This window comes from Falco naumanni, chromosome 10, assembly GCF_017639655.2.
Source record: "Falco naumanni isolate bFalNau1 chromosome 10, bFalNau1.pat, whole genome shotgun sequence".
Taxonomy (NCBI): domain Eukaryota; kingdom Metazoa; phylum Chordata; class Aves; order Falconiformes; family Falconidae; genus Falco; species Falco naumanni.
Genome location: NC_054063.1, coordinates 13,700,125 through 13,726,899, shown reverse-complemented (window position 1 = coordinate 13,726,899; position 26,775 = coordinate 13,700,125). Strand labels below are relative to the sequence as shown.

At 38.0% G+C, this 26,775-nt stretch overlaps 2 protein-coding genes across 10 annotated transcripts in view; one reads left to right on the top strand and one right to left on the bottom strand.

Annotated features, from left to right (window-relative positions):
* KIF18A (kinesin family member 18A) overlaps positions 1–4,119 on the bottom strand; it is a 41,053-nt gene extending 36,934 nt beyond the window's left edge. The window contains exons 1-4 of one of the 2 annotated variants that reach the window (XM_040607799.1): positions 4,047–4,119; positions 2,797–3,186; positions 1,963–2,120; positions 768–872 (exon numbers count right to left, since the gene is read on the bottom strand). In XM_040607799.1, the coding sequence (XP_040463733.1) occupies positions 768–872; positions 1,963–2,120; positions 2,797–3,121 (588 nt within the window). In that variant the 5' untranslated portion in view covers positions 3,122–3,186; positions 4,047–4,119. Of the gene's footprint in view, positions 1–767; positions 873–1,962; positions 2,121–2,796; positions 3,187–4,046 lie in introns of those variants that run through there. The other variant, XM_040607800.1, reaches the window with a different exon arrangement.
* Positions 4,120–4,138: 19 nt separating this feature from the next.
* Positions 4,139–26,775, top strand: part of METTL15 (methyltransferase like 15) — a 95,907-nt gene continuing 73,270 nt past the window's right edge. Inside the window, exons 1-2 of one of the 8 annotated variants that reach the window (XM_040607806.1) lie at positions 4,139–4,159; positions 6,433–6,712. In XM_040607806.1, coding sequence (XP_040463740.1) covers positions 6,449–6,712 — 264 coding nt within the window. In that variant the 5' untranslated portion in view covers positions 4,139–4,159; positions 6,433–6,448. The other 7 variants (XM_040607807.1, XM_040607805.1, XM_040607808.1 and 4 more) reach the window with 7 other exon arrangements.

Here is a 26,775-nt window from a genome sequence, read left to right as displayed (position 1 = left end):
AAATACAGTAATTTAAACCACACAGTTTTTTTAGTAAGCAATTTAAACAAATCTGCCAAGTTTCTCCATATTCAGAAGAAATCTTATATAAGAATGATTATACTTTCTTCTACTCATGTATTAAACAGTGATATACTATTTTTTTCCCCACAAAAACCAAGCTTTGGGAAGCATGGTGTTCACTAAGACACGAACTAATAACAGCACTGTTTCCTGTTGAATTACAATTCCATGTACACAAAAGCTGGAAGCTACAACAGCACATAACATACACTAAAAGCCTGCTGTCACTGACTTTGCCAAAGAACAGTTATGCAGCCTGGTAAAGGAATATAACGTGGAACTTTTCAAACATGGTTATTTAAAAATAAAAACAACCCCGAGACATTGCAGAGGTGTAGAACAGTCCAAGATGGCACTAAAGGCAGCGAAATTCTTTAACAAATGTAAGATGTTTTAGCCAAAAAAGAAGTCTTCCAAAATCTGAAGATGGGCATCAAAGCAATGGTACCCTTTCAATAAAAAGGAACGAATACTTCTATCCATTTGTGTTCAAGAATAGTAGCAGTTTCTTCCACAACATGCTTTTCTAATAATAATTTAATAATTATGCTTGCAGGTTACTAAAATACTGGTGATTATGGCCAGAAAAAAAGCCTACTAGGAAACTACCTTGTTGCATGCAGCTTTCACAGATCATTCAAAACTTCATCATTTTCCCCAAACACATTGTGAGGCTTCCTGAATTTCAGTATCTATTTACATACCTGATGTAATGTTAGCCCTTGAACTACCACTCCTTTCTGGTTATCTTCACGAACAGCCAGAGGTCCAGAATTTACCAGCAGATCACGGATCTGTTCATTGTAAACCTTTGAAAAGGAATTTAAAATCATTTGGTAAAATTATACTACCATACTTGAAAAGATTAAGCTTAACTAACCAGAAATCAGTCTTTTTTAATAGTTCAAGACAAAGAAAGAAATTAATTCTGCAGGTTTTTTGCCAAACAGCTTTCCTATACTGAAATTGAAATAATTCAATTTGCATGATTTTTTTTTTTAGCCATTGAAGTGGGAGTCACTCTTTCCTAGTAAGTAACCTTTATTCTTAATTTTAAAAAGTTTACCTATTTTTTTTTTAAAAAAAACACTTTTGCAGTAAGCATGAAGCCAAAGCATTTATTGTTCTATATTACCCTTCATAAAACATACTTTCAGCAAGATGTCTTAATCCAAATGTACTTCTATTAAACTTCTTAAATACCTTATTTTTTGGTCTATGGAAGCACTTGAAATAGCACTTGCCAAAGCAAACTTTTCCCTCCTCCTCCTCCCAAACACTAACTATTCTTCCATTAAGGCTTTGAGGGGGCTACAAGGTAACAATTTCACTACTACTGCTTGATAGCAGTGCACAAACAGCTACTTATAAGAACAGGTATGTGATGCAAAGAAGTTGAAGGGAGGAGAGAAGGCCACAAAGAACAAAAGGGCTACTTGCTAAGAGTTAACCACTGGTGTAGCAAATCTAATTCAAGCAGTTGTACTGTATCTCAGATAAATAAACTGAAAACTTTAAAAAAGACATCACATTAACAGGGATTAGATACCATTTTGTTTATAGGGTTTTATTGTGAAATCCTGAAATATAACCTCAAAAAGATGTTGTATACATCCCTCTGAACATCTGTTGATGTAAGTGATTAGCAAGACCGAAATCATTAGAACATTTAGTGAATATATAAGAAGATATAGTCCTTTTAGGGCAACCTTCTGTAAAATAGTAAAAAGGTGTCTATACATAACATAAAATTCGTGGAGCACAGTTCAGCTCCATACCTATCAGGGACACATTTTGTCAGGACCCAGAAAGGGATGGGGGAAGGCAAAACCAGCTTGACTTTACTGATTAGAATACACCTTATTAAAAACAACATATCAAACGCAGGCACTCGCTTACCTCTAAATAAGACACAGCAACGTTGCATATTTTATCTTCCTTTATTTGATCCATGCAATTATAAAGTGTCATCATGGTTAAATACATCACTCCAGGATCTTCAGGGGAACCTAACATTGTATGAGTTTTTCCAGCTCCCGTTGCACCATAAGCAAGCACTGAATTTCCACAAAAGAGCAACAAAGCAAAAGTATGTACTTTATACCACCAGTAAGCTCATCAAGACAACAAGTGTCAAAAGGACATTTGCACACCTGTGTCACTCTGCACAGCTGTTTTCACAAGTCAATCAAGTTTCTTTCTTAGGCTTTACCTACAGCTGTAGTCTGAAAACTATTTCAAACTTATATTTATTTTTGACTTTTCAATTTAAAATTAATTCACTGGCAATTTACATGAAAATATTAATTGCTTATTCTCATAATCCTAAGCCATCAATTTACTGCAGATAGGTATTTCTTTTCCTCACCATGTTCCACTTGTCAATTAAAAAACCCAAGCTCTTAAAAAGAGTTCATAAAGCAGGCTACCACACAGTGTGACACAACTCTTCTGGTTGAATAACTTTCTAGAAGACTCCCCTCATTAGCATGCATATTTAAGACAAAATTCTGAAGTCTGCTGTAAGCCTAACAAGAACTTACTTTCAAAATATAGAGCTATCCCAACTTCCACAGGCTAAAAAGTCTGCCTCTCTTATCTATCAATTAAACCAAAATGCTTTATTTTTATCTCAGCCTTTTTTAAGGCCTCTACAGCATTTGGATACAATGGCAGAAACGTTGAGGAATTCAGTGATGTTTCTGAATTGAAGAAAATAAGTAACAAATTTACCTGTGCAGTTATATCCATTTAAGAAGCCATCAATAACACTTTTGGTAGTATGCTCAAAAACTTCCATCTGGGATGAATCTTCAGCAAAAACTGCATCAAACACAAATTTAAGGTCTTTCTTTTTTCTTTTATTAATATCCCTATGTGCCAGTCTCTTCCCGTGAAAGAAGCCAACTTCTTCCTCTGGATCAAAGACCAATATATGCTGGTCAACAACATGAACAACCTTGCTAAAATTGCCATCTCTTTCCTTTTGAGACTCTGGACGGACTCGGACCACCACTTTCACATGATTACAGACTTCCTCTTCCTTAGGAGCAGACATAACTGCCCCTTTTATCCTCCTCCTTTGCTTCCAAGGCTCTTTCAGATGAAGCAACTGAATCTTTTCTGCAATTGACAAAGAAGAGTGAAAGGCCCAATATTTCAAACAGTTCACAAACTTAAATGGAACTAGCATCTTGTACCTGGGCTGAATCTGTCCGTCCCTTGTCAGTTTGCCCTCTTGACTGCTACCATGATAGCAGAACTTTGGAGAGCACTGTAATTTGCCTGAACAGGGAACCTAATTCAGCAGTTTCAAGAACACTAAGTAGCATTTCCCTCGGAAATTCATCAACTTATTTCAACAATTTAAACTACTAAATCAACTACTGGCTTTCCTTTATTTCAGAACAAGGTTGCAGGTAACCTACCAGGTGTCCATAGACCAAAGCAAGGTGCTTTCTAGTCTTTCAGTAAAACACGGAGGATCCCCCTATCTGCTTTCTCTGGGGTTAATCATAATGCACGTAGGTTTAAAGAGACAGTTAAAGGGGGCTTCGCGTTAATATCATCTGCATGGGATATAGAAACACGTTCTATAGATGTCAGGCCAGAATTTCCTTTTAAGAGGCCATTCTCGCTGATACCTAAGGATTGCTCGTTCCTAACAGCAGTAAGTTCCCGGTGACATTTTTCTAGCTTCAAGGCAAGCTCGCCCTCTCCCAGCTAAGCCGCCCCTGGGGCACTAACGCAGGCGAGGCACGGCCACGGAGCCGGACCGTAACGGGGAGCTAACGCCCAGCGCCCCTCAAGCCGAGAGGCCGCGGCCCGGCCAGGCCCGGCCCGACCCCACCTAGTCTCCTCAGCTCGCTTCTCACCCCGCTTCAGAACGTTTTCCCCAAGACCCCCCAAACACCAGGCTCACCTCTACGGTACAGCCGAGCCCACAACGACAAACCCCGACGCCCGCACGGGCCGCCACTCACCTCACTGCTGCGGCGCAAGTAACGGCCGCCGGATTCAAACACTAGCGGCCCACCGCCCCCGCCTCCTCATTGGCCGTCGCCCCCGTGACGTCAGCAGCGCGACGGCGCGGACGGTAAGCGCGCGTGGGTGAGCGGTAGCGCGGCTCGGCGCCGGCCGGGCCCTGGCTGGGGTGGGCTCCCCCGGGGTCCAGCAAGCCGGTGTTACCCTTGGAGCACGGCCTCACCCTGCGGTGTTGGGGGGCTGTTGTTGCTGCGGGGGGTGGGGGTCCCGCCGGTGCGAAGTGAGGTGGCGGCTCCCGTACCGCGGGCGCGGCGCTTCCTGTCGCGAAGCGGGGGCGGGAGGCCGCTGGGCAGAGGTGCTGCGGGGTGAGGGGGGCTGAGGGTCCGCGGGGAGGGTGGGCTGTGCCGTGCCCCGAGGCCGGCGGGGTAGGTAGTCGGCCCCCAGTGTCCCGGTGGCCTGGCCTTGAGGCCCTGGGGCCTGGCTGAGGGTGCGGGCTGCAGCCGCATCTCCCATCTTCTCAGGGAAAAAAACCCGCCCGAACGCCGCTTAGGACGCGTGCTGTAGGGAAGTATGTTTTCTGTTCGCTTTTACGTAAAAAAAAAGTTCCCAATTGTATAGGACGAGGTTGGTTGTAGGCAAAATCGCCTCCTGGGCTCGCGGGCGAGGCGGTGGGGCAGCATGAGGTGGTGCTGGGGTCCTCACCCTGTTGACAGCGTTTTCTCTGGTGCTGTAGTCGACCTGCTCAGTGTTAGATCAGACATATGCAGATACGCGGTTAATGGAAGGTCAGTCTGTTCTTTAACATCATAATTAGAGAACATATATTAATATTATAATGAAACAATTGAAAAAACGGGGGGTGTTTATCAGCCCTTACAAACAGTTCACAAGACCCGGCCTCCGGAGAAGGAGCAGGCACCATAAACCCCGCAGAAAGTGCAGGGTGAAAAAAAGAACACTGTACCTTTAAATGAAGACGGGGCTCGTGAGGACCAATGAGAATTCAATGTGGCTGAACGTAATTATAAACAATCGTTGAAAGTATATAAAATGTTTTAGTGTGAGCGCAGAGGTGTGCTAGCTTGAGGTTTGCCACCTAGCTAGCACCCAGCCCTGTGCAGACTTGCAGTGAATGGGTGTCTCGGCTCTGTGCACAGCGAGCAGTTTGCTGCAAAACCTCAGGGCTGTGGTATGTCTATGCAAGGTTATAGCGTGATACGCTTCCTAATTTAAGCAAAGGGGAAATACTGTCCTGCTCAGCCTTACTTATTAGGAGAATAACTTTCCAGATGTGATGGCTCTGCATGATCTTATCTATGCAGACAAAATATGTGAAGCTTTTGGCTAGGCAAATCCAAGCAAAGCATGTAAAAAAATTAGGTAGTCAAAATAAGGTGGTTCTTCGGTTACTGAGATAAGTGTAGGATGGCATTTTTCGGGTGGTTTTATATCAAAGTTTGTAGCTTTCCTGTCTGGCAGGAGGAAGTATGCAATACAGTGTTACAGAAGCTCTCGGCTCCATAAAGAAATGCAGATATCTTATAAATAAAGCCTGATTATCACCCATGTTAAACGCTAAATTTGTTGGTTTGTTTTTTTTTTTAATGGAAGGTAAACGTTTGCTTAACTCCTGCTGCCTTCTACTTGTAGGTTACTGATGTGGTTTTGAAGTGTTTTAGATAGAGGGGGGGAAAAAAATCATCAGTTTTCCATGTTGATAAAAGACAAACTACATAGCTAACAACTCTGATGTTTCCAGGTTTTTTATTATTTCAGTTAGTTATACTCTGGAGAATTCTTACCTCTGACTGTACTCAAAATATTTGGTATTACAAGATGTAATGCTTGATGAAAACCATATATTTACCACATGTGTAACACTAAATTATAGTATTATTTTACATATGGTTGCAGTATTTGATTTGTCCATTCCTGTTTAAACTAGAAATACGGAAAGCTTGGCAACCAGCATGCTACTATTTAGAGCAATTGTCTCATTATGTTTGGCAAAACAGAGGGGAAAAGTTTGAAAGTAAAGTCACTGTTCTGCTTGTGCTCAGATTTGGGTAGTTATTTAAGGTTAGCATCTCTGGGACATTGTAACACTGTTAAAAGAGTCCTGGCAATGAAAAGGAAAAGAAGGCGCTCCTTATGAAAAGAAAGCCATTGTTGCTTGAAGATGATTGATTGGTAGGTAACATTGAAGATTCTGAAAGCAAGTTAAGTAAGAGATTCTGACTTTTTGCTGACATGATTTATCTATGAAACTGCCCATCTTGGACTGTGTAATGCTTTATTTATAGCATTTCCACTTTGTCTTTTAAACAAACCAACTGTTTTAAATACTTGTTTTGAAGTAATTCCTGACATCTACTGTTTTTCTAGGTTGATCAACTCCAAAATGTTGTCTAAGTATCTGTGCCAAGTTTACAAATGTTTGTTTCTGCACAACTTAAAACTGAATTCAGTAAATGTGTCTACTTTGGCCAGAAGGATCCATTCTTCAGCAAAAAAGCTTTCTGACTGTGAGTTAAATGAACAAATCGTCCAGAAACGAGAAAATAAGGAGTTCCCTCAAAGTACAGAAAACGGTAATTTTGGAAGATTGCACATACCAGTGATGCTGGAGGAGGTTGTTAATTGTTTATCCCCCCAGCCAGGCCAGGTGAGTTAAAGGATTATTTAACATTTGTGATTCAGTAGCAGTCCAGCAGAAAAATTTGTGCAGCATAGAGATAACTTTTATTTAGAAGAATAAAGGGATGTTCTTCAAGAAGCAGTTGCACCTTTTAAAGATTCTGAATGTTTTGCAGTTAAAGGCTCTGTATTCAAAATAAAAATCTCCTGTCTGTATGCCTGAATCCCCAAATAAGCAGTATTTGTTATAACTGTAATAAGTATTTGAATAATCTCTTGCTTTTGTGCTTGTCTTTCTGGATTGCTCTCGTGTACTTGTAGGGTTATGTTAATTGTTAATGTAGCAGTAGGGAGTTCTCATCTATGGTTACATCAACAATTTGTGAAGAGCTTTCTTCCATTTGTGTAAGAGGTAGTAAGTATGTAAGTTTTAAAAATCATCATCATAGCTTGCTCTGAGACAGTTATTTCCATGGTTTCACTTGGTTTGAGGCACTGTATTTCCTAAGGATATGCTTACGCTGATAATGTGGTGTACTGTAGTTATAAAATGACTGTGTATGGTACCAGAAATTGTTTAGCATCAATAACATGGAAGTATTGCAAGTTGTCTGTCTTGGCTACAGTACTGTGAGTAGATTCCTTTTGGTAACTGGGTTAGCTCAGGTCTCTACACTGCAGTGTTGATACATCTATGTTGTGCTGGTGTGTGCAGTGTAAGTATTCTGTTACATGCTCCCTTTACAAAAATGATCACATGAAAACTCTTTCACTGTGGAGGGATCTTAAACACAATACTAAGTTGAAAGGATTTCTTATACAACTTAAATGCTTGAATGATGTTCACATTTCAGATGCTTTTATCTGTGATTTTAGTGGGTTTTGTTACCTTCATAGAATCTTATTAATGTAGGCTTATCAGTGTGTTGTTTCACTACAAAGACTGAAATGATACATGAAGTAGTAGATTGTTCAAAGTGTGTGTGTTTGTTTTATTTTTACTCTAAACCATCATTGTCCAACAGCTGTGTAAGTTTCTACTTAAATAAGAAGAGGCTGTTGAAGTGATTGTTTATTAAACTGTGTTGATATAACAGAATTGGTTTGGCAACATAACTTGCAGAAGAAACTCTGTTTATTGTTATAAACCGTGGAGAGTAACTATTGTTGTCACTAAAGGCTTTTTGATAATGAAAATATTTATGAATTTAAAATAGCTTATTGTTGGGGTGGGATTTTTTTCAGGTCTGTGTATATGTAGTTTTGCAGATTTCTACACCAGTGGTGAACCGCTAATGACAGATAGAAGAGAGCACGTGCGTTACCTTGAACAGAAGCAGTTATAATATTGCTAACCTGTTTAGCATAACTGAAAATTAAAAGAGCACTTCCATTTTTCTTTTATTTTTAAGCCAGATAAATCATAGATTTGCACTACTTTCTGAAGCCTGACGTTTTGAAAATAAGTACTGTGCAAAAGGATGTAATGTGGCAACAGAGTTTTGCTAGAGTAAGCATCAGTGAAATTTTGAAGAAAGATTGAGACTGTTTCTCACATGAACGCTGGTACAGTTTCAGTTAACATGGTTATCAACTGGGACTGTTGTATCAATTTAATTTTTAAGGTCATAGTCATGACCGGAAGTCCATGAACACTTTCTTCGTTTTGTGGGCAGGGAAAGTAATGTTCTGATTTTGTTTTTTGTTTTTCTGCTTTCTTCTCTCCTATGCACGTAAAGATTTCCTTTGCTCTGCTTTAACATGGTTACATTTGTTCTTATAAAAAAGCTGATTTGGGCCTCTATTGCTTGTGTCCTAGGACAAGGACAAGGAGTTGCCAATAAAAAGAAAATCCAGTTAGAAAGACAACATTCTCCCTATGGTTTTAGTCAGCGAATGGGGTTTTCATTTTACTTATAGGGGTTCCTAAGAAAATAGATATTACTTAAGAGTGAGTCACAGCTGAGATAAAGATGTTAGTACCCTCCTACTGAATATTCTTATTGACTGTCTCCTTTGTGGAGTCTTTCAGAGGTTTAACCAATAGTATTTCCACTGACCTTTCTTTGAATCTTTTTTTTATTGCCTTAGACTTGTTTCTACAAAGTCCCTGTAGCGGTCCCGTCTTTGAAGCGCATTGTACAAACTAGGTTTTACCGATTTACCTCACTTCTCCTCAGTGAAAAATCTGTTGCAGTAAATCCACACACAAGTAATTTCCTCTTTAAGTTTACTGTATTGACTAAACTACATTTTAGTCTTCTCAGTCCTCTAGTGTTCTTTATGCATACTTGGCCAATGTATCTGCAGTTGTCTGGGCAGCCTGAGTTTTCTCAATTCTCTTAAACTTTAAAGTTAGTGAAGAACCCAGCAAATTTTCAGAATGAATGTCTTTGGGCATCCAGAAGCATGTTTTACCAATTTTCACCCTGCTTTTTCCTATTTTTCCTTTTACAATAGTCACCTTTTAACTAGAGATGTGGCTCTTTTTCACATCATAGCCTATAAAGATCTGAAGAAGAATTTCATTAGCAGTGGATTCGAGTATGAACGCCAGAGGATGAAACTTTGAAGTTTTAATTATTCTTCTGGGGGTCTTACAGCAAAGGTTCTTATGGTTGCAGAGCTCTGGAAAACTGTTTTGATAATGCTCCAGCACAAACAGAACACTTCTGTGTATATTTATATTTAAACTCCCAACTAGAACAAAAAACTATTATACCCTACTCAGATTTCATGGGGAAGCCTGCAATCTGATGCCATCTATGGTTTTGTGTTAAATGTGATTTGGAATAGACTAAAATGGAGATACAGTAAGCTCTTGGAGTATTATTTGCTTTATGATAGTTCTGGAAGCTTTTTTTAATATCTGTAAATTAAATGGTAGGTGAATGAACCTGAGGTGAGAAAGAATGAATGAGACCATTCAGTTTTCTCCAGTGTTTAGGTGATTCATCAGAAACAGTTCATATCAGATGATCTTTTTATCTCATTATGTTAATTTGTGTCTAAAAAATTCAGGTAGTTAATTTTCCCCGAACAGATTTTGTCTGACATCTTCTTGAGTTAACTGGGACTTCTTGTGGAGGTAACCTCTTTGATTCTTCATAAAATTATTTGGACTGTTTTTATCACACAGCTTTCATTGAAGGGGGTATCCTCTTTGTCTTGGAAATACTGTGTGGTATCTAGCTTCTAGAAAGAGACAGGTATTTATTAAAAACGCCTAGCTTTGCTGTGAGCTTACCTTTCAGTCTTTCAGGTATGTACTGCATTGTTCTCGGGGTAGCTACTATTTTCATGTATCCACATGTCAAATGCTGCTTTTTTAGCTGAGAGTTGAGTGTGAGCGTGGCCTTGCAAAATAACAAGAGGAAGCATAATATGTTGCTAACAGTCAAACATTGGTCTTCTGTCACTGAAGTGCTTCATGAGCTCTGCAGTTAGTTTGAAGACAGTAGCCATTCATCTCCTGAAGTTCTGTTGCCATTGTTGGATGTTGTTGATCAGGAGTATCCTTCCTATTCCCCAGAGCTAGTTAGTCAAATAATGGATGAGGCTCAAAGGAAGCTGAAGTAGACTGCTCGTGTGCAAAAGCAGAGTCTATTGGACTCAAATTGTTGTCTTAGTTTCCTTATATCTTTGTCCATATGTCAGTATTCCTTTTTCTTTTCTGCCTTACACTGAGTGTAAACTCTTAAGGACAAAAATAACCTTTCTCTGTACAGCACCCTGCAGATTGGACTTCTGTTTTGTGAGAGGTTTCCAAGTATCACAGGGTATAAACAGTTATGTGGCTATGTTGGTGACCAGCGTACTCACCGTAGTACTTCCAAAGCCATCTGCAAATAGTTTGTAACTGGAACAACCCATTTACGCTAAAGGCTCTCACAATTGAGGTTTTCCGCAGGGTGTCCAAGATAAACAGGAATTCAAAAGGGACCTGGAAAAAATGAATTCTGTGTTCTCAAGTTGTATGAAGTATTTCATATCATGCAACCAAAAAGCCAAGTTTGGCATGGAATATTAATTATATCATGAGATAAACACTGAAATACTTCATTTGGAAAAGCACAGTGCTCCGTGGATATAGTAACTGTTTGTGTTGTTTTAGCCTGTTTTCCACTGGACTTGTAGAATGTAGGTGACATAAAGCAAGTGATTTATATAGCATTCTTTATTGTAGAAACAACTATATGGTTTGGTTTTTTTTGTGGGAAGCATGCCGAAGGTATCTGTCTGTATGCAAATTGTATGGTTAATTTATCTGTAGCAGCAGCACAGTGATTTATATGGTGATTGATAAGTACAAGCTATTGTAGAATAGGAAGATAGATATTGGAACTTGCAAGAGGCAAATACATTAATACAGAGAAATTCTGACAATATTTTGGGTATTACAGAACATGCTTTTTTCCATGATACTGTAGCGTTACTGAGGGATGTTGAGGTAATTCAGCTGATCATATAGCTTCTGTGTACCCTTTCAGTCACTCTTTGTCTTGCCCAGTTTCCTGGTTGTGTATATTGTGAATTTATAAAAGAGTCTAACCAGCTTTAAGATCACAGCTGTGTAAGGAGATGTGTAGTAAAATGTACATAGAGTGCATATATATGCAAAGTGCGTTAATTTTCTGCAGTGTGTAATAGGAAACTTGTTAGATGGAATCCTGTGAGATAGAGTGCACTGTTTAAAATATTTGGCTAAAATCATACTCTGAAAGGGATTTTTGGGTAAAGTTAGTATGTGAAGGTAGTTCATAAAATGGAGAACACTTTCAGAATACTTTCAAAAAGGTTTCGATTAAGATGTGCACAAGGTAGTCCCCCATATATCTATTAAAAGTAATAATATTATCGTTTTTTTCAATGGTAGTGTCTGTGTGGGGATTTGGAAAACCAGACCCCATTTGCTTAAGTTCCTTAACTTATAACCAGTTGTCCTCTGCTGTGACAAGCAGTCTAAATAAAAAAGTAGCAGGGTAGAAAGAGTGTTACTTAACGATGCAATGCTAGCAAAAGTCATACCAGTTCTACAGTATCTATGTCTGGGTGAGTTCCATCACGAGGTGAGAGAGGGAAGAAGGGGACAAGGCATAGAACAAGGCAGGAGATGGTGTTCATGAACAGCTTGTCAGGTGAGGGGGCAGAGAAAGCCCACTCACGCTTTTTGCTATCTGAAGTTTCTTGCTTTGCTGTCTTCTGATGATGTCTTCCCTAACGGCAGAAGAATTTAAGCACATACCATTTAGAGTACTGCACAACTGTTCTCTGTTTTGAAGCTTATACTCACTGTGTGATTAGACTGTAGTACCAGGACATGAAAAATACCCATGTATGGAATCTGAATGATGGCAAGGTACAGATAAGGCACGGTGAAAAAGTCCCTTCAGATTGTGCACATTTATACTTCAAGATGTTGCTCTTGAGAGTGAAAGTAACTAAAAAGCTTGGACGGGGGGAAGAATAAGTTGATGGCTACAGCTGCACAGGGAAGAATCTTTTGGTTGTAATTCTTGGACATCCGCCCAACCACCTCTTCTTCCCACCTGCCGCAGCAAGGCTCTCAGCAGGCATATCAAAATGTTACCATCAGCATCAACAAGGCAACAGCTCTCACCAACTTTGTTCTGCATCTTTATTGCAGTAGAGGAAGGGAAGTCTGCAGCTGCTATCTCCAAAGAGACCAGCCAGGGAACTTGGTCTGCCTACTGAGAGCAACTCTGCAGATGCGCCAGATTTCATTTTATTGTAATACTGGGTTAGCTTGCTGTTACCACTGTATCGCATAACAAATGATAGTGCTTCAGGAGACTATTTAAGATGCTGTGTTATAATAAAGCCAGATTCAATGCTTTTGGGTGACTCAGCTTGTAATGACGCTGTATATGCTCTCCTTTTCTGTTGTGACAGCATTAGTCTTTGCACCTCTTGGGGAAAACTAATAAAATTCACCAGAAAGTAATCTAAGCCCTTTAAATTTTAACTTGAGTGAGCCTGTGATCGCGGAAAGGGTGATAATTAATATATGTAGCTACTCATTTCCTCCCCATCTAGTACTGTGTGTCTTATTTAGTCAGCCTTTTGGCTAAGCTTTCTTATTAAATATTTGAATTTGAGTTTGCAAACAGAAATACAGACTTTTTCTACCACACAAAATATTACTAGGAGTTTAAGATCACAATTGGAGTATGGAAAATATCTGCAGGGTTTTTATTTCCTTTCTTGTCTTTCTGTTCAAGGTAATCCTGTTGTGAGTACCTTTGCACAGGCTTGTTCTGCATAGAGAGATAATTAAATGTTAAACTACCAGATGTGATGTTTAAAATTAACATGTATCTGAAGTCATTCAAATGTATGGTCTGAATTTTTTTTTTTTCAAATAATTTTTTTCTTCCCAGAGTTTTTGAGCACATCATCTTCATTCCAGTAGTGTTTTCTGTTGCTCAGCAGCTTGGGAGAATAGTTTTCTAATAATTCTGTTCTGATCACTACTCAATTAATTGTTTCAGGCTCCCTCTTTATAAAAAGTTGTATTCTCTAATGTCAAATTGCTGTAGGTACCTTGCAGCCTAGACTTATCAAAAACATGGCTTTTTTGGGTTGGCTAACCGTAGATATTAAGGAATGGATTAGATTTTCAGTTGAGCCTTTGTAAAAATTTCATTGCATCTTAAGTATCTCCTCAGTTACAAATGAGGAAAGAAGTTTCTTCTGAAGTAGCTGAGGAAATCATCTCTTTCTTGCTAAGTTTGGTGATTAGCTGAAGTCATTCAGACACTGAAATTTTAATTTCCTATGGAAATGTTAATAATCGCATGCTTGAGTCATAATGTCATTAAATCTAATTCCAGACAACATTACTCTTAGGGAAATGAGTAAAGTAAATAATGCATACTGAAGCAAGGCCTGCCAGAGCTGTCTAAAAGCAGGTGACAAAGGCAGGTGGTGGTGGCTTTTGTTTCTCTTGCCTCTGATCTGAGCGGGAAGGGGGAAGGGGCTTGTTTTGCTGCATTGAAAAACTTTGCTCCCAGATATATTCCTGGGTGTTCCAGTGTTTGGCTGGCAGGTTTCACACTATGCAAGGAATGCCATTTGGCATATACTAGAGGGTCTGGGACGAAGCTCCGTTGGCTTCTGGATGTGAGGGATGGGGGTGGTTCACCAGTGAATGGGCATTTTCCAGGCTTCTGTGAAGGACCTACAATCGATGACTGAGAAAGCTGTCATGTGTTCTAAGGTGTTTAAATTTAAACATCTACAGAAATTGTAGGTGTTTACAGGTGAAGTATTCCAATATGTTCTGTAGAATCAAGATCACAAATGAAGATATGCAGTTTTAGAAAATAAGTGAAGTCGTCAAAACAATAACAAGAGGTAAAATGCTTTTTCAAATGTTTTAATCCAAAAGCTGTTTTTAAGTATAGAAGGGAGTATCTTGCCTATAAAATTGCTGTTCCATATTTGGCTGTAATCAGAAAATTGAACCCTTGTGAAGAAAACATATTTGAAATTAATTTAGAGACTGTTGAGTGATTATGATTGATGGGTGCTTCAAAATACGTTCATAACAGGCTTTTTTTTTCTTCCTTTTTTGTGTGGAATGATGAAGAGATGGTTGATAGAGAATGCAAGTTACTAAAATGCTTGACTATGCAGACCTAGTCAGGGATCTTACAGCTATTTCAGCTGTATGCTAGTATGATTTAGATACTCTCTTGGTGTCCCGATGGGATGAATGTGAAAAATGGGTAATAATGGTTGCATTATGTTGTATTGTCTAGAAAATCATTTTATGGTGTACTTCATCCATTATGTGGGAAGGTTGTTTTCCTACAAAATACCAACTATTTATTTCGGTTTCTTTTTGTCATGTAGATTGTTAGAGTTGCAGTGTAAACAACAACTTTTTTAATCATTTCATACTCTCAGAGGTGCTTTTGGGAAAAAAAATTACAGTCCAATTATGTTCTACCTATCAGTCCTTATTTTTATAAATTATGTGTAATAACTTTTTACATAGATGAAAGGCAGGTACTCTATAGAAGGTACTGATAGGAGATAGTTTTTGCTTGCAACAACATTTTTTTCCACTGTGTACTTTGTTTGCTTCTTTCTCTTATCTCTAGTAGATACCAGAAAAAATGGTTTGTGTGGTGTAAGATTTATTTTTTTCTGGTTGTCTTTATTTTCTGGCAGGTGATGTCATAAGGCATAAGACCCTTTAATCCCTTCATAATGTTTTCGCTGACGAGTTCAGCTTTTATACACTTGAGCAAGGTTTGAATGGGAATTGTGCCTCTGTAGATCTATGGCTTAATCTATACAGTGTAGCTGCTCATACATTTCATAGCAGTGTCATCAACATCCCCTTTTTGGTAGTAGGTGCAGAGTTTTGGAAAGCTTATTTACCTTGCATCTGTTTTCAACACTTTGAAGTTTGCTGCAGAGAAGCTTGGAATGACTGCTTTGCTCAAGGGTAGCCTTGACCGCTTTTTGTCACAGATGTTTGTATTTTCAGAAGTGGGGTTTTTTATTCCTTTTTTTTTCATTGTTAAATAATTTTGTATTAGAGCATGGCAGCATTTTATGGGTAATATGTTACTGATTGAAGTTGAGATGACATTAGAACATACTCTCGAATAGAAAGTCATCTTTCATTTTTTGGAGTTCCTCTTAGAAGTGACAGAATGTGAATGCAAATTCAGATTGTAACTTTTTAGGAATGAGAGGTAGGGACTTCAGAGTTTCTAAGTGACTGTGTGCAGTATGTGGTTCTCTAGATTTGTCGTATTTTCCCTTCTGTGAGGCAATAGTTTTAAAACAATTATTAAAAATCAAAATAGATACTCCTTAGTTTAAAACCAGGTAAGTTTGATTTACTTTATAAAACTGAATATCTTTGCGAAATATTTTAAATTTTCATAAGAGGGAGGAAAGGTTATTAGTGTGCTAAAGACTAAATAATATTTCTTAGTAAATTGCAGTAGTATAAAAATATCTTGATAAAAGTGCAAGAATATCTTGGACTGTCTTTGACCTCTCATTTTCTTAGTTCTAGGATAATTTTTCTTACTTGCATATGAATAACAGCAAGGTATACCTTTTAATAATTTTTTCCAGCTGTGACTTCGAGTGTGTAAATAATTAAATATTATTTAGAGAAATATTAAAACCCTTCCAGCATTTCTCTAAAAGTAGATTCTTGTACTAACATATCTGTTGCGATCCCATGAGTAAGCAACTTACATAGCATGTCTCACTGTACAAATGTTTTTTAATGGTCTGTTTTATTTAAAAAAATTTACAAGCCCTGCCTTTTGGCAGGCATATAAAACAAGTATGCCTTTTTAATTTTTGTGTGTTTAACGGAAAGCCAAGAAAAATTCTTCAGTTGTGCAAAAATAAAAAGAAAATCCTTTCCATGGTTGATCTATGCATGCATTAGATAGGACATAGTGATAGGTGCAGTAAACAAATTTGGGATAAATGGGGAGGGGTGCAAAGTTTTATCCATCATAAGCCACATGTTGAGTCAACCGAAGAAGCAGTGCTTAGAACTGAGAAGTATAATAATTTAAACTGCTAGATACATGCTTTGGAAATAATCAGGGGTAGGTAGTTAGACTTCGGTTTTCAAGATTAGTCCAAAGTCCTTGACTTTGAGAAGCTGCACATCTTTCAGCTTGCATGAGGTATGTTCTTTCAACGAATGTCACTTCTCCGGCAGAGGAGTAAGTGCACCCCTGGACAGAGCAAAAGAGGAGAAAGAAAAAAATTTCTGTTTTCTCATGGAGAATTCTGTTATGTGCTAGTATTTTGGTGACTGAATTTCTAACATCATGGAGAAAAAACTGACATGGATAAATTTTTTTATCAATAGTTTTGCTCTAGCAAAAATAATTCTGGAATTATAATAGTTCTAGAAATATGATCTGATTAAACTTTTTGTAAGTTTTCACAGACGCTGTTCTCTAAACCCAGCAGTATTGCTGTTGTGAAGTCTGAACGTACATAGTGTAGATTTTGTTTGAGTAGAGAGGATTTTTTATTTTTTTAAAGAACACTGTAGATAAGTAATTGTTCAGGAGGACTGAAGGCAGACCTCTTTGCTGGCCTTGAATTAGCTAACAGTTAACTAGGAAAGGTGTAAAGATGACAGTGACCTTGGGAAATGGTATCCTGTTGAAAAGCCCTTCTTAGAATGTAAACCACTTATTTCTGAAGTAGTAAACTCTTACTTGCCCATAACCAGCACTTAGTTGTGTGTGGGTTTTTCCTCAATATTATAGTACTTTTATTTTCTTTAGAAAGAGTTTTCTAGTATACAAATACTTTATAACACTAACAGGATTCCCTCATGGCACAGATCATTTAGGATAACGTCCAAGATGTGATTCATTGTAATACTGTAAGGAGTTACAAAATACTTGCAGACTTATTCGGACTATTTCGTCATGGTGAGATGATATGGTTCGGTTTCCTTTTTTGAAGAATTTTGCAGACACTCTCAGGTAATTAAGATTTGGCCTACTTCTTGGTGAGACATTAAAATTTACTGTAATTATTGTAAATTTGGTTTAAGAATTTCTTCAGGTGTTTTGAGGATGGCTTAAATAGGTTAAATGGTTATTCATGACTATTATAACATAGTACAGTTTATAACATTGGTATAACATGGAGAAACACTAAGTACACTAGACTTTTGTAGGAAAAAATATGTTAACAGCTTTCTTGGCCTGTAGAAAGAAAAGTGGTGCTTAAGATGACTTTCTACAGTATTTCTGGATTTCTGTAGTTGCTATAGTAGAAAAGTTAATAAGAAAGCTCTTTTTTACAGCAATTGTGTAAAAAGTACTTTTTTTCCTTTTAAAGTCAAGACTGTATAACTGCTGATCCCACCATTGTTTTATGGTTTGACAAGTCTTGTTTGTACAGATACAGACATATAAAATTTGCATTACACAGTGACCTGTAGTTGTTAAGCAATCTTAACTCTACCAAGAGAAATGAAGTTGACTGCAGCATTGTATAAGTATTTTAAAAAATTACTAAATATATGAAAAATGCACTTTGGCATGACATACTTATTATGTCGTCTGGTTTCCAATTTTTAAAGTTTTAATAATGCCGCAGAGGATAACTGAATTGTTGCGTTATCACAAGTGTGGCATTGAAATATTTCCCAGATTTCATCGATTGTTTCTATATTTTGTGAGCTTCCTTTGGAAAATATTTTAAAAATAAGTTTTAAAACATAATTACATTTAAAAATTATATTTTAAAAAATCCCATTTTTTTTTAGCACAGTAGAGGGTTCATCAGCGTTAGTGTTTCAGTCCTTGAGTAAAGAATCTGCTTTTGAGAGGGTGTAGTGGTTGTCCCTGCTTGAAGCAGATGGTTCACATTGCAGTGCACAAACTGGATTCCTTCAGATTAAGGCAGGAGACAGATTCTGAGAATGCACCTTGCGCTCCGACTGTGAATAAATACTCGGCCTGAAGAACCAAAGTAGAAATGGTCTGGAGTAAATCCCCTTGGCACATGTGTAGGATCTCAGACAAAACAGTTGTTCTGCCCTTTGAGAATCTTCTTCCACTGGCCTGCTAAAGCTGGCATAGCCAGACAGTGCTGGGTGAATGAGCTGTCTGTTCTGTTTTGTTCTGGTACACGGAGATGTCTTACATGCTGTTCACTATTCAAACTCCGCTTTCAATTCAGATTTTTGTCTCTTGAATTATATCGCTACTACATTTGGGTTCCTCACAGATTGTCTTCCTAGGTAAATCCATTCATTCACATTAATTACACAGAATTTATCTTTGCAGCTGTCCTGTAAGGTAGCACAGTACTGTTACTTCTACTTTGCAGAACTCATTCGAGGCATCAGTACCAGAATTATGCTTTGGGTGCCCAAGCAGAAACGCCCCTTTTCCTGCTTTTTCAGAGAGGGTGACATTTTTAGTTACACATTTGGTTTAGAGCTTTGAAAGACATTGGAGTGACATCCATTTGCAGTTGTTGAGGTCACAGTGTATCTGGCAAGCAGATCTAGAGTTCCTGAGTTTTACAGCCAGAAATATGAGGACCAGTATTCTGACCTACCTGCTTGGTGTACTGACCTCCTGAGAGTCACGCACAAGCTGTGTGGCAGAAGTTCCAGTGTTCATCTGTCAGCTGAGTGCATTTCTTAATTACTGTGTTGGATATTGCAATTTCCAATGTCGCTTTGCTTTTGGAAAGAAAACTGCAGTTGAAGTGGTTGATTCATTTCCACAGGGCTTTCTGGAAGAGCCGGGCTGAAGAAGTAAGCCAGTGAAATGTCTTGTTGCCCCTGAAGGGGGCAAATCCACCTTCCCTGCTCCCCGTGCATCTCATCTCCGTATCCTCCTGTCCCTCCCTGACTGTTCTGCACATCCGTTGAACACTAATAGGGTAGAAAACAATACAGGTTTTTCTTCTGTATTGGTTTTCCATGCCATGCTTTTAAGTTCAATTGGCATATGGAAGTACCTAGTAAGCCACCGGTGCTGGGAGAAGTGAACTAGAAAGAGGGAAGACTTGCACATGAGAAAATAGTGCAGAATTGCTCCTTTTTTTTCCCTTTTTTTCTTTGTTTTTTTCTTTTTCTTTCTTCATTCCCCTCTCTCCCAATGCTTAACATCTTGTGAAACCATACCTTTAGTACCGACCTTTGGGAGGCTGTCATTTGCTGACTTCGCTGTGAGGAGATGCAATATGCCTGTTATGTTGAAGTTACAGCCTTTTCAATTGGTAAAAATTAAATACTGAGATTTGTAGGTCCCAGTGTAGGTTCTGGGGAAAATGTTATTTAGTTGAAGGTTCTCTCTTAATTGCTATGTGCACGCTCATGATAACCCTCAGGAGCCTTACCTGTTCCAGCCTTTGCTCCAGGCTTAAAATACAGCTCTTGAGTTCTTTGCCAAGTTTGTCTGGTCCTGCTTATCATGTGGCCTAACAGGTCTGAAATTGCGCTGCACATGCTGCTATCTGGATATACGTTCTTGCTTCCTCTTGCTCTGCTGATTGTGCAGCCAAGGAACAAGCTCACACTGGAACTGTCCATGTACTTGCAGTTGGTTTTCAGGTGAATAAGCAAGTGGATCCAGCCCATGGCTGCCGCGCCAGTGTACAGCTGGATGACAGCGAGCAGCCCGGTGTTCTGAGAAGCACTGAGATGTTTGTACACACCCTGTAGGGCTGCTGCTCAACTGGTTGTCTTTCTTGGGTCTGGACACCTCGCATCCACTCTTTGTTTGCTCCCTCTGTGTCGGCACTATTGGAGCAGAATCTCAGGGAGCAAGAGAGACAGCTTTCCTTTTCTGAGATCCTGTGCTTGGCAGCTTAGGCATCATAGCCTGGGCATTCACAAAGAAAAACTGGGAGAGACATCTTGCTTTTCAATCTAAATGTTTTTGGAAGTCCATGAGAATATCAATAGGAATCTTTCATCCAGGATTATCCTCCCGTTTATTTCAGAACTTGAAAATGCCATTACTGCTTATTGCAATAGTAGAATTGTTGTAATTTTAAAATCTAAGCAGACATGTTTTTTGCCTAAACAGAAAGTGCCTTAAGAGTTTTGTCACCCTTTCCCACTGCCTCCAATCAGCTGAAGACTTAACTTCTGATATGGAAAAGTTTCAGCCTCCAATTGTTAAAATCAGTCGGGACTCTCTGCTGCAGAAAATAGGATCTTTCAATGAAGAAATTGTAGATATATTATTAATAATAATTAATGCTACTTGAGAGCTTATAAAAAAGCAGCTTTAAAATCTGCTGCTTCAGCTAAAGCATTAGTTGTATTTTGATTTTTTGGAGATGTTTATCTGAAGTAGAGTTAAAACAATGCTCCTGAAATTCTCCCCTTCATAAACCTATCTGACCAGTTGTCAGTATATACTTTCGGTCATCTAAATTTAAAACAAGACTTTTGCTAAGAAGGTCAATGAAACCACTTTCCTTTTGATCTTGCATCCTTGTGGGTGCCTGGGTAGTTTTTCTGTAAGAAAAGTTTTACTGGATGAGTCAGTGCACTGAGTCATAGGCAGCATGAAGCCTGTAGTGCTCTAGACTAACTAATTGGTAACAGTCTCAAATTTAATTAAAGCACAGTTGTCAGCTCTGTGTTACTGATTGACATCCCACTGAAGTATTTTGTTCTTAGCAACTTACATTAATTGTTCTTTGCTGTTAAAATTTGTGTGTTTTAAGATCTTGTTTCTGTTGAATAGACCTGCCATTGCCATTATCTTTTACTATCCTCTTTATGATTTTTATAGTGCTCACTTTGAATTTTTTCCCTTGTTAGGTCACATATTTGGTAATTACGCTTTTTATCATGCCTGTGGATTTATAGATGTTGAGAGTCCTTTGAGTTTTTTTTTTTTTAAGTTTTCTTCATTAAGAACTGTCCTATTATCACTGAATATTTTTTCACTTCTCCTGAACGTTTGTAAGCATTATGCAAAATTTCTTAAAGAAGTCATACATTTTTTTGTGTTGATTTGCAGATTAATTTTCAGTTTTGCTAGTTTTCATTTGTGACGTTCATCTTGTGTGTTTTAACCCTGTTTTATAATCATGAATGGCTTTTCTTTACCCCAGTGCCTGCCCATCGTTCCTGGATGATGGAAGTGGCTTCCAGTATCATTTGAGCCTTTCTCCCTACTGTTCTTCAGCTCCTTTGTGTGTGTGTTTCTTTCTGTGATTCAGCTTGAGGAGGCAAAGAGCTATATGGGAGGCAGGGGGGGAACAGGCCATGTCTTGAAGCTGTCTGTCTTCCTTTAAGGAGGAAACACAAACAACCCACCAACCAACCTCAGGGTCTTGGGAGAAAAGCAAGGTTTGGTCTTTCTTTTTTCATAATCATTTGCATGATTAAAAAACCCACCTGGTTGGCTTTGTGTAGGACTCCTGCTTGCTCCAGCTGAGAACTGAGGAGTGAGAAGTTGAATGGATGGTGGCTGCCTGTGCAACAGAGTTTCTTATTTTTAAAACCTTTGAGAAAATATTTTTGAACTTTCACAAACTGTCTATGCTACTTCCATATGTGATAAGTACTGAAACTGGGATTGGTGAAGAAGTGTCTTTCTAGAGGCTTGAGAAAGTAGAAGATGTTTTGCTTCCGTGTTTTTCTCTTGAACATTTTTTTGTCTCTCCTAAGCTCTCTAGGTCTCGGGATCTTGCTAAATTGCAATACCATCAGTAACATGGTACTGGTTCCCAGCAGAATTGTATCTGACCAGGTGTCCAGATTCTGGCAGCACCCACGAGCAGGTGCTAATGGAAACCCAACAGGAGGGGGAAGGACAGAATTCTTTTTCTACCATACGTTATCTTCAACACTGACAGTAGTTTAAGGACATCCTTGAGGGGGAGAAGGGGGGGGAAAAAAAAAAAGGTTGAGGGTTGTGTTTGTGTAATATTACTGGCGTAGTATTTTTTCAGGTTTGATGTCTCTAAAAAATGCATTAAATATTAGCCCTCTCCCTGCAACATGATATCCATAGTTTCAATATTTACATGAAAGGCGCTTTTTTATTTGTTCTAACTTGATGCCTGATAATATCATCAAGTTCCCTGAGCTCTTGTATTTTGAGATAAGTGAATCATACCATCTGCTACAGCTGTATAAAAGCAATGTTAATAGTCCTCCACAGAAAATTGCTGGAGCCTTCGGATGTTGTATTGGACCAGAGAGATGTGTCCTAAGGGACTCCTTTTCCACATTTCCTATCTTCTTGTCCTCATCTAAGCCCAGCTTCATATAAAGCAGCAGTGACGGAAGGTGTTCTATTCTTTCCAAAATGAACATTCACTTAGCTCTGAAATTTGTTCCTTGAATGTGATTTTCTTGTTTTTCTGGATTGTAGATTTCCCTGACACCAACTTTCTCCTACGAACAAAGGCTTACTGGTGCACTTCATTCCCAGCCTTCTTCCTTCCTGTAGGATTTCCTCCTCCATGCATTTTTCCTTTGTCATCTTTGTCTTGATTTTATTCAGTTCCTCTTTTTCTAGCAGTTCTTCCTGTTTCCCTGATAGTACTGTTATTCTCTATCAAAGTATTTATTAACTCGATTTTGTATAAAATTTGAAGTTTTTAAACAACCTACATTTTTAAGTAGGTTTATGGCTGCAACTTTTTCATGTAGCTGTTTGTTCTGTTTAATCAGTTTGTGAAGATTTGAGTATGGTCACCAAAATAATTTTTATCCTAGCAATAAAATTAATTATTTAAGAGAAAAATGCAGCATATTTCAAAGCATCTTTTTTGGTTTAAAAGAAGCAGTAAAGATTTAAAGCAAAGCTTCCACTTGCTGTACAGTCACTGAGAAGAATAAACTTGGAGGTATCCAATTTCTAGATGGAATAAAATCAAAATCTTTTATTTCAGCTAAACTTTTGTTGCTCTATGCAGAAAATATAGGAGAAGATTTTTTGTGGTGGACACTTCTAGCTTGAATTTGAACTCATTAATTTTGAAACTTGTATTCTGGTTTGTACAGTAACAACAGAAGCAGTATCTTTATTAGTAAAGTTTGTGATGTGATTCCTTTGTAAAGTATTAATGGCGCTTGCTTGGACAAGTGCATTGCTACTCATATTATCTTGGTTATAGAGTTAAAAGAATTATATAGAGTTAAAATGTTGATAGTTTCCTGTTTTCTTATCCTGTTTCCCACACCACATTTGTACATAAAAATGTACAAACTTATCTGGGTTACGTTATTGCTGGACAGAGTCAGTCTTTTCTAAGCTGGAGTACTGAAGATGAAGAAATGAGATTTCTGACCTGTTAATGGGATTTCTGCATCTCTAGTACAGAAGTCTGAAATGTCCCACCAGCAGTGGGACTTTCATTTGCTTTAGAGGAAGTATTTAGGAATGTTTACATATGCTAAATAATAAAGTCATGCCTTTTTAATTGTGTGCGACAATGCTTTATTTTATAACACAAGCAAATAACTAATGGTGGTAATAGCTATTATTTTTCCTCTATAACTTAATAGATCATTTAAATGAAATAATTAGAGGCTCTTCTGTGCGCATTGACATACTGCATGCTACAGCGAATGGTTTTGCCTTGCAGTGGTAGATGGATTACTTTTACAAATGTTGCACAAAATTTCTGTCAGATCAGCTAGTTCTTCCAGGCAGCTAAATCATTAAATGGTGTCAGAAACACTGGTCTTGGAAATATTTGTTAGTGTCTTGGCTGCTGATAGAATAATTAGAGAATTAAGACTTCATTTCAGCAACTGTTATGCAAAAATTCTATCTTGTTGACCTGACTCTGAGTGGGCAAGAGTAAGTGCTCAGAGCCTGATGGAGCTGGCATTTAGAAAATCCATAACATAAATTTTAGCACCTACTGAGGCATGAGACAATTAAGGTACCAATTTTAGAATAATTTCAGAAGCTGTAATAGGTAAAATAATCTAACAAACAATCCAGTAAGTACACTTGGAGACATACTCTTAGCCCCATGATATTTATGGTTTTGTAAGGAGTTTTCCTAAGTGGTTTAGGAATGTCTTTATTTTTTTCTCAGCAGATCAGATTGCTTGCATTAAGATTTTTTCTATTTTAATAGTATATTAATATATATAAATATTAAAAGCAAGAATGGAATACAGGAGGCAAGTTATCAGAATGAACCATGCAATTATTTTAAGTAAGTATTAACAGTTGTATAAAACAGTAATTCTTATCACAACAAATGTGTATCCATACTGTTATTTTAGGAGATGGAGCTCACAGTTGCTAGTTACCATATCAAACTAAGTTAAAAATCTTTATATGATAATTTTGATGAAACACATTTTGAGTAAAAGCATGTCAATTAATTGTAAATGATGGTAATGCCAGTTTTTTTGGTCAGGCGTTCTGCATTGCCACTGTTCTGTGAAGCACCTGAGGCTTGAACGTCACAGCCAGCCATGCCTGTTGGGGTGACACTTGTGAGAACGTGCCATCCCTGAATATGTATGTACCTATCGTGCTTCAAAAATCATTTCTTCTCGATATGGTTGCATATACATTCATATCCTAGTTAAGGAGGTTGTAGAGTGAAATATAACAGTAGGGAATACACGCAATTGATTTAACAAGTTGGATTACATCTGTACATTAACTTTCCTACTAAAAAAAATTTTATCAGGTTACCTCTCCTTTGATCAGAGCAGCCGAGGACAAATGTAACCCTTGTTTTTGAGTGCAAACTGGATTCTTGTAGTGTGTCTTCTAGGAATTTACTGATCACCTCCAATCATGGGTTCATATTCTGCTGTTCACATCAGTGAGCATGAAAATTGAGGTTTTTTTTAAAATTTATTTTGTAAGTTTAGGAGTCTCCGTGACTCCTTTGCAATACTGGTAGCCTGTGTGGCATTCAGGGAACATGTCCTTTTTGATTCCTTTTGGAAGCAACCATTAAATCTCAGTTCTGAAACCTACATTTTTGTGAATGTAATTTTAAAAATGTAACAAATTTACTTGATGAATCTCTTTTGCTGTCTTTTGTTTGTGTGATGTTCAGCATATTCCTCCATTGACCAGTTTTGGTGTAAATACCCATTGGATTCAGTGCTTTCAGTGTCTGAATTTTATTCGTATTTTATTTTGGTGGCAACTATCAGATGTGTGGTGGTGGGAGGTTGTGTGTGTTAACCTTTCTGTGAAGGGGTCCTGTATGCAGTGAAACTTCAGGAGTTCAACAGGCTTACATTGTTGTTACATTTAGAGATGTGCCTTTTTGACTGTTTATATTCTTAGTTGAAAGTCTTGACCGGAAGACTTGGAGAACTTACCTATTAGTTAAGGGACTTTACTGATCTCCATTCCCACCAGATAATTAAATTGCAGTGTCTATACATGTTGTCTTTTCATCCAAGTGGAGCGCGTTCTCTGTATTACTGTAGTGTGGAGATTTGCAGTCATCATTCTTAGATATGTTTCGAAATTAGTTATTTTCCCTGGTTTTTTTTCAACAAAAGCTGTATCAAATTGCTTGGAATTTCTAGAGGATCTTTGTAGTTTCTGCATTGAGACATGCCACTTTTTTAGTAGAAGCACAGTATCTGTTGGATAGAGTAGGGTGAAATACTCCCTCTGTTCTGTTCTCGCTGAGCTGCTTTCATGCAGGTCCTTGAGAATAAAATTTCTGATCACTGATGCTGTCAAAAGTAATTTTCAGAGCTTGGGATGTTACAAGATATGGATTTTCTGGTAGTGACATGACTTCTTAAGAATTACCAGTAGTGATTTTTTTGTAGTGTAGACATACGTGTGACACTGACAGGCTACTTCCATCCTGGGACCTGTAAAGAATACTGATGGTGAGTCCTGTTCCAGTTTCCCTACCTGATACTCTCCAGTTCATTTTAAACCTGAGGACCGTTTAACATAGCAACAGGAAACAGGTCATCCAGTCTTTATGCTGCCTTTTAAATTAAATATTATTTAATGCTTTCTGGAGCAGATGTCAATAGTGCAGGCATAGTATTAAAATTAACCTTCAAACAATTCTTCCATTGCTAAATTTATACCTCACATTTTTTTAGGAAGCGGAATGGGGTTGGAGAATACAAAGAACTTGCTCTTTTTTGAAGTAGGTTATTTTGAGTGGAATTTTAAAATCCTGCACAGTCATTTTTGCCAAATGCTTACTTATAATGGAAAATGCTAATTAACTGGGTCGTCTGAAATTTCAGAAAAGTAGGAGTTTGTCCAAATAGACTCTGAAGCATATACTTCAGATTCTTGTGGGCATAATACCATAATACCACTCCTTAGTGTTTCAAAACTGGATATTTTTCAGCTTCCTTAAACGAACTGTTAAGTAAATGTATAAAATATTATATTGCTAGGAAAAGTGGACGTATGCGCAAGCTTCCAGGTGCAACAGCAGGCAATAACAAAGTGTAACGGTATGTTCATGTCTGGAGGAGCTTAGCAGCACTGAATGTGTGGAAAGCTAGATGCAAAAAGGGCTTTTTGTTGCTCAGATTCTGCTTGTGGAGGAGAGGATTCCGAATTATAACAACTTTCATTTTTCTTCTTGTGC